General features: G+C 53.9%; 1 protein-coding gene across 4 annotated transcripts in view; it reads left to right on the top strand.

Annotated features, from left to right (window-relative positions):
- Positions 1-7657, top strand: part of BDH1 (3-hydroxybutyrate dehydrogenase 1) — a 49737-nt gene extending 42080 nt beyond the window's left edge. For all 4 annotated transcript variants that reach the window (XM_030328961.1, XM_030328959.1, XM_030328962.1 and 1 more), the window contains 2 exons: positions 999-1151; positions 2394-7657. In XM_030328961.1, coding sequence (XP_030184821.1) covers positions 999-1151; positions 2394-2863 — 623 coding nt within the window. In that variant the 3' untranslated portion in view covers positions 2864-7657. The remainder of the gene's footprint in view (positions 1-998; positions 1152-2393) is intronic.
- Positions 7658-8177: the final 520 nt, after the last annotated feature.

The raw sequence follows: 8177 nt of genomic DNA on the forward strand, positions 1-8177 counted from the left end.
CTGGCCCCCCAAAAACAGAACTCAGAGGGCCCTGCAAATCAAGGCCGCCTCCTCGGTGCCACTTTCCCCAGTTCAGCTCTGCCTCTGACTTCTGGGGCACCCTGAAGCCAGTCCCTTCTCCTCGGGGCCTCTGCTTCCCTGGCTGTAAAAGTAGTCGTCAGAGCTCCAAGGATCCTTCCAGCACCAGTGTTCACTGAGTCTACAGAAACCAGCTCTCCCCTCGCTGGTCTTGCCGGAAACAGTCAACCCAAGTATACTCAGAGTGTACGTTTGCCCCGATTCCGTACTCCACCTGGGACCACACAAGGCTGAGGGGGGTTCTCTACCCGCAAAGGCCAGGTGTATGTATACACTGGGGCTTACCAGTGGTAACCAGCAAATAGTGCGTGGTTCACAGAAGGGAGATCAGAGAATGCAGTAATGATCAGAAGGGTCTCAGGGTGGAGTAGGACTGGGGCTCGGCCTGAGGTCAAGCCTTAGCTGAGCCTCTCACTGCTATGTGACCTTGGAGGCTGGGTCCCTCCCTTGACCTCCAGAGAAGGCTTGACCTGGAAGACTCCTGTGGTTCTCCTGGCTTCCGGCAGGAGGGTGAATTCAGGTGAAGTTGCAGAGGCAGGGATGAATACTCCGTGCGGGGTGCAGGGTGCGAGGACGTGACTGCATGGAGCAGAGTGGAAACGAGTTAGCCGATGTGGGACTCAGGACTGAGGGCACCTGGCAGGGCTGGGTCATGGTGGGGCCCAGAGAGTCAATGCAGGTAGAAGCAAGATGATGATTGGACCTTTTAGACTTAAGGGAGCGTCACAGCCAGCACTTTCGTCCTCTTGGTCTCCTGTTATTCTTGGTGAGTCTAGAAAGTGTCCCAAGAGCCTTGGATAGGAAGTGGCAAGTCTGGGGGGAAAGGGACAAGAGCAGGGAGGGGGATGGGCTGCAGGCTGATGGGTGAGGTCTGAGGCCAAGGCTAGGTGGTGACTGCAGTTCTGTCCTATCCTGTCCAGGCATGTGGGGCCTGGTCAACAACGCGGGCATCTCGACTTTCGGAGAGGTGGAGTTCACCAGCATGGAGACCTACAAGGAGGTGGCAGAAGTGAACCTCTGGGGCACGGTGCGGATGACAAAATCCTTTCTGCCCCTCATCCGAAGGGCCAAAGGTGAGTTGGAAAGGGATCTTCCTCTTGCCCCACCTTTTCTTCTTTGCTTAGTATGGAACTTGGTCTCAGCAGATCAGCATCCGTTCCCCCGTGAGGCTGAACACCTGACTCTCAGGGGCTGTGCAGGTCTTGTGGATGGTGGTAAGTGGAGGTGCCATGGCCAGGCAGATGGAAAGGGATGTGTGATTCTCAGGAAGAAGGGCCGCTAAGAGGTCAGCAGTCTCAAAGGCTGAAAAATTAACAGCAATAATCCCACTCTCGGGACCTAATCTAGAGAAATAACCACCCTTTTGCACAGAGCTGTGTGTGCACAGCAACTATCAACAGAGGTGTGGTTAAGTAAATTTTGGTATATCCGTCCTATGAGTTACTGTGCCACAGTTAAAAAATAAGATGATTGTGGTTGTAAGTAAAATACAGTAATAGTAACAGTCAGGATTAGAAATCTGGAACCAGACAAAACACTCAAACCGTGTCAGTTGGTTAGGAAGTGACTGATTCAGATTTTCTCCCTAGATAGCAAACAATAATGGAAAAAAGGGCACAATCCATACGGTCTATCCCAAAGTTTCGGCAGTGATAGGATGAACCCAGAGAGCAGCTGTAGGATTTTAGAAGAAAACCCCAACCCTCCAGTGACTTCCAGCTTAGAAGTTTCTGAAAGTTGCCCTCCCCACAGTGTCCAGGATGAGGCTGTGCCTTAACTTGCTGAGTGCACACCCAGGGCAAGCAGGTCCCAGGTCTGCTTGGGCTTACTTGGATCAGCTCCACCTGTATCCCACTACCCAAGGCTGGGTCTGTGGGAAAGCCTCTTGAGGTCACCACTCTCTTCCGGTGCCGGAGACCCTGTCCACATGGCCTAGCCCTGAAATCAGGTGCAGAACCCTGGCCCTGCCTGCTTGCAGCTGGAGCCCTGGCAGGTGATAGAAATTGCCCATTCTGCGTGCCCTCCTCGTATGCAGCCTGCTCTTTGCTCTTCCCGTGTCCTGCCCGGCACAGTCAGCTGCCTGGGAAATATCAGGGAGGTTCATCCTGACATGTGGGCCTGAGCTGACTATAAACGAGAAGGCCCCTTGACCCTGGGTGGTTCAGAAGTCCAGGCCCCAGCCTGACAGGCAGCAAAACAGGTGTCAGGGCCAGGAAGCCAGTTGCAGCCAGGCCTCTGGAAACATGCCGGGCCCCCGGCCCTCTGCCCCACCAGGCAGTGCCTCCTGAGCAGGTGTTTGCCGTCTCCCTCTGTAGGTCGCATTGTCAACATCAGCAGCATGCTGGGCCGCATGGCCAACCCAGCCCGCTCCCCATATTGCATCACCAAGTTCGGGGTGGAGGCTTTCTCTGACTGCCTGCGCTACGAGATGTACCCGCTGGGCGTGAAGGTCAGCGTGGTGGAGCCTGGCAACTTCATTGCTGCCACCAGCCTCTATAGCCCTGAGCGGATCCAGGCCATTGCCAATAAGATGTGGGAAGAACTGCCTGAGGTGGTGCGCAAGGACTATGGCAGGAAGTACTTTGATGAGAAGATCGCCAAGATGGAGACCTACTGTAACAGTGGCTCCACAGACACATCCCCTGTCGTCAAGGCCGTCACCCACGCTCTGACCTCTGCCACGCCCTACACTCGCTACCACCCCATGGACTACTACTGGTGGCTTCGAATGCAGATCATGACCCACTTGCCCGGAGCGGTCTCCGACAGGATCTACATACACTGAAGAGTTTCCCACTGGCCTCTGTTGGGGAGCCCTGGTGGGAGGGAAGGAGGGAGGGGGGGAAGGGAAGGAGGATCTTGACTACCTACTTGTGCATTATCCACACACAGTCTCAGGAGGACCTACCACCCGTTTTAGCATTAGCCAGAGGGGACAGCCCAGACCTACTTGTGCGCACAACGAGTGGTCTGGGCCTTCGCAGTCATGGTATGGAGTGGTGTGCAGGGCCCCCAAACCTCAGGGCAAACACGGTACATCCAACTCTCTGGAGCGGATTTCATACAAAGCGTTTGGGAAGACATGTTTATATTAAAAACAGATTTATTATCAATTCTTCACATTTTAAAGCCAAAACATCAGTTCAAAAATGTATCTCATTTGATTCTTAAACCAGCCCGATGGGTAGAAAGGACAGATATTCTTTCCTTTGGTACATGAATTTGCGGCCCAAAGAGGACACACGAGCAACCCATTTATTGCTTGTAAATGGTCTGGGTTGTGTGCTCCTGCCACTGCTGTAGAATCGCCTCATGTTTTGTGTTCCAGGGCTGCTCTGAATCCAGCTACCTGAGAATCCTGTGATGAGCTCTGTATCCTCACCTGAGCACCCCTTTGCATGTCCATGGTGCCTCTGTGTGTGACCCAGAGCCAGCAATTCGAAGGGGTGGGGACATTCTGGAAATTTCCATTTGTGATTTCTCCAACCTCTCTTAGGACTTGTGTACAGGTGCTCGTTGGCTAAGAGGTTGGTTTGTTTCTGGTTTGAGTCTGCTTAGTTTTGCCTGGGGTGCGACCATGGTGATGGGGCATCCTTGGCAGGAACCGTGCGTGGTACATAAGCTTGCACCAGGGGTAGGTCCAGGCTCCCTGCCTGTCTCATGTAGTACGTGTATACACACATACACACAGTGTAGCCTTCACACACAGACACACACAAACTCAGGGTGGCCTTTACTGATGGCTTGCTTTCCCGCTATGGCCTTATTTCTAATCAAAAGCCAGGTCACTGATAGGCAGAGTGTATTATCACTTCTTGGGTTTGGGTTTGCAAGTGGCTATCCCTGCAATTGTCCAGAGCCTGGATGTTTGGATCAAAACCAGGCCCCACTCTCTCCTCCAGGTGGCTCCCCCCCCCCCCAACCCCCATGGTAGAGTCCTGAGCGCTAGCCCTTCAAATCAAACCGGCACTTCCACCTCTCCCTGGAATGGCTAGGACGGCCGCTAGAGGGCGTTCTGCCTCTTCTGCAGCCCCTGTGGCCTCTTCTCTGGACTTGGGTGCTTCCACCCATGCCTGAGGTCTCAGAGGGTTCCAGATCCCCACCTCCCAGACAATCTGGGCACAAAAACGCAAGACCCTTTTAGAAACAGCACTCCTGCTCAATAGCTGTCTGGCTTAAAGGCGGAGCCTGGCACCAGGAAAAGGCAGAAGAACAGCTGTGCAGCTGGGCCTGGCCTCCGGCGGGGCTCAGGCAGTGCCAAGGAATAGGGGGTTGGACAAGGAGGAAATTCAGCCTGCCTTTTGGGCCTTGGTCCCCTCTGTCTTTAATCAGAGATGCCCTACCCAGCCACCTGTCAGCAGGGGGAGGCCTGAAAGGGCCTGTGGGGATGATGGGGTGGGCAGGCAGGGCTGAAGCCTTTTAGAGACCAGAGGTGGACTTTTGATGGCCATCGTGTTCACATAACAATCACATCCTTTTAAATCACAGAGCTTACCTTTCAGGATCGCATTTCTACATCTTGGGAGGTTTTGTTTTTGTGCTCAAATTTATGAAAGAGAGGTGGACACGACACTTGGAGTTACATGTGTACGTGGACACCCGGGAACCAGAGGGAAGGGGAAGCGGTCGGGATCAGCAGTCACCTGAGCACTGGACCAGCCATATCTTCATCGGCTGGGGTCTCCAGGAGTAATACAGGGCTGCTAGACTGGCCTCCAGGCTTCCCGGAGTTTTTATTTTTACCCCAGTGATTGAAAAGCGCAGACACCTTCTCTCCAGATAATCTCAATGGTAATGAAAACCTCACAATTACCTTTCACCCTGGCAGCCTTGAGCCTCCTTGGGTGCACGTCTCGTCCTCATCCTTACAAGAGACAGCTGAGTGGGCAGAACAGAGGTGGTTGTTCCCATTTTACAGATGATATAACTCAGACCCAAAGAGGGAAAGTGACTCACCCAGTGTCACAGTGGATCTGAATGTCTCCGGAGTGGTGCTGTTCACCATCATCTCGCCCCAACAGCCCTGGGAACTAAGCAGATCAGGGTCCCCTGGCACCTAGACCCTCACTGCTTGTCTGTCAGCAGAGAGCTGCCCCTTCTTGGGAGTGGTGACGGGAGGGAGGAGGCTCCAGTTCTTCCGGGTACAAATGGCATCCACTCTCTAGGGTACTCTCCTTGATGGCCAGAGACTGGGTGAGAGCTTTTTGCAAGATGCTTCTGACAAGGTGCACTTAACATTCTACTTGGGACCAAGAAGCTTATGAGCAGGTGATGGGCCAGCCTGGCCCTGCCTGCTGCCAGCTGCTGGGATGGTGTCCCTGTTGTCCTTGGTGGGGGGGGGGCAGTCTGCCAGACTCCCCACCTGTGAGGCCTGTTCACTTCCTGCATCTCAAATAGAGCCTGGCTCTGCAAAGCTATGTGAAGCCCGTCTGGTGCAGGTGCAGACATGAGCAAGCAGAGGCTCCCTTGCTTGGGTGGCACCAGGCTCAGGCTGCCAGATAACCACCGGGCAGAGCTGTGCAGTGCTGGGTGCTTTCCACAGCCAGTTCACTGCCGCTCCCCTGAGTCTCACAGTGGCCCTGGGAGGTGGCAGGGTGGGGTTACTATCTCATTTTACACATAAGGAAGCAGATTACCCCAAGTCTTTTGCCAAGTGAGGGATAGAACTAGGTGGCCAAGCCAGATCTAACCTCCAGCCCAGAGCTAGTGATGCATGAAAAGCAGGGCAGATGGCACCAGGATCTAAAATAAGGAGGGGAAAAAAATACCTCAATTACGTAACAGTGAGAAAAATCTGTAAGCATATACACAGTAACAGCCACAGAGCACTGCCACATGAGCCATCCCCTCCTTCCCTTCCCCCTTTGGGCTCCGGGTGCCACTCCCTAGGAGAGCATATGCCAGAGGAGCCCATTAGTGTCCCTCCGGTAGGAAATGTGCCCTGACTGGGCCAACACTGCCCCCATCAGTGGCATTTCTGAGGGCATGCTCTAGGAATGCCGAAACCCAACCTTGGGCAGAGACAGATTCTGTAGCTGCTCCCAGTGTGCTCGAGGGTTGTATGAGCACGGGGCTTGAGAATCCACAGATAAGGATGTAGAACAAGGAGAGCTACGGGGCCCTGGTGCTCTGCTGGAGAACAAACAGACAAGGCCTTCCTGATGTGTGCAGGCACTACGGAAGGTGGTTTGTGAGTAGCAGCTTCAGAAGTGTAGGGTGAGACTTGCTGCCCCAGGGACCAGGGCCTTGGACTAGGGCTGGGACAGGCTGCTAGGAGCCCCCAGAACCTCAGAGGGGAAAAGGGGATTCAACCACCATCAAGCCTGACTCTCAGCCTCCAGAGAGCTGGCCAAGCCTTGAAGTCCTCCAGTGACAAGAGGCTCATTACTTCCTGAGACAACGTTTCCTTGGTTGGGGAGAATTTATCCAAAGACTGAGTCAAAACCCACCACCCCTAACATAACTCCTTTGGCAAGTGGCTATGACCCAGAACTGCACAGGACACCGGGTGTTTGGAAATGGCCGGGTCACGTTCAAGAGCCCAGGTCCCTCATTTGGCAAGGTTTCCATACTCCTCACGCTGAGTGGCCACCTGCGTCTCCTCAAGCAGCTAGAACTTGGAGACAGGTTTCAGTACCTTTGGTGAGATGCTGACAACTTCTTATGCTCGTGTGTCCGCTTGTGAGTCATCTTTTATCCGATCCTCACCAACCGCTTATGACTTAGGCGGGACCACTATTGCCATTTTACAGATAAGGAAACTAAGCCTCAGGGAGGTGACGTGATTTGCCCGAGATCACAGGGCCAGGAAGTGGGAGAGCCAAGACAAACCAGGCTTGGATTCCATCCTTGGGGCCCCTTCCTTTACTCCCAGGTTGCCTCAGTCTCCCCATCAGGGCCCTTGAGTTAGGCTGGACCCCACTCAGAGGCTGGCCATGTAGCCCGTGAGGGAGTGATGGGGGGAGCACTGAATTCAGCTCTCTCCTAGCCCACAGTTTCGCAGAGAGCAGTGTGGAAGGGAGGCTAAGGCTTGTGTCTCACTGCGGGTGTGGCCTGTGGGATCCGCCAGTGGCCTGGGCATGGGTGAGGGCCTGAGGGTTGGAGAGCGCAGGCCAGGGCCGTGCCTGAGGACCATTCTGGCTCAGCATCGATGGGCACATGTTAGAGGAGAGAGAGAGTGAATGGGGACCAACCTCAGGGGATGTTGGGGCCCAGAAACACCTTGTGCTGCTCTCAGTGAGACTTAATTACTCTGTAAAATTGGAGGCTGCTCCCACTTATCAAATTATAGATGAGCTTAATTACAGCGCGTTGAGTAATCACACGGGGTTCCTTCAGAAATAGCAGTGGGGCTGGCTGCTCTCCTCAGCTTCAGCCGCAGCCACCTCGGTTTCTGGAGGAGCTGCCCGTTATCCTCAGGGTCAGGGTCTCAGTGTTGCTAAACTCTGCTCTCCAACAACGAGAGTGGGCTTGGCAGACTGTTCTGGGCACCCTTCTCTGTGGGCCATCCAGCCACGTGTTCCATTACTGGGCTGTTTACTCTGCGGGGCCTCTCTCTCTCCCCTACTTAACACTGTGTTCTGGCCAAAGGTTTTGATTCATCACGTCTCACCGAAGGTCTACAAAGTAGTGCGCGCCTCACTGTGAGAAGTGAAGAAAGAGCACTGCTCTGGATGAGAAAGCATGCGCTCTGTGAGACTCTGGGGGCACCTTCAAGGAAACAGGGTAAAGAGTGGCAGGCCACGGGGGACTAGTGATGTAATGAAGGGCATCATAAACTTCCCTGCAGGCTGGCAGGATCAACATACTGGTTCCAGTGGAAGTGTTGGGAAAATAAGTAAAGTTCTGCACCATAAGATGGCCAAAGGAACTGCAACAAACTTGAGTTTCTAGCTCAGAGACCCCTCTTTCCGGGTTCTTCTTCCTGCCCTGCTTGCGGTGTGCGCCAAATTACTACTAATGCGGAATGTGGAAGTAACAGACTATAAATTGCCTCCCATGCTTGTGCTCAGGGCTCAGATCTTTGGAGAAACGGTCTCCTCTGAGCCCGCCGGTGTTAAACAAATCTCCGATCCACCAAGATCTCTGAGTGCCGCTTG

The sequence above is a fragment of the Lynx canadensis genome, chromosome C2, assembly GCF_007474595.2.
Source record: "Lynx canadensis isolate LIC74 chromosome C2, mLynCan4.pri.v2, whole genome shotgun sequence".
Taxonomy (NCBI): Eukaryota; Metazoa; Chordata; class Mammalia; order Carnivora; family Felidae; genus Lynx; species Lynx canadensis.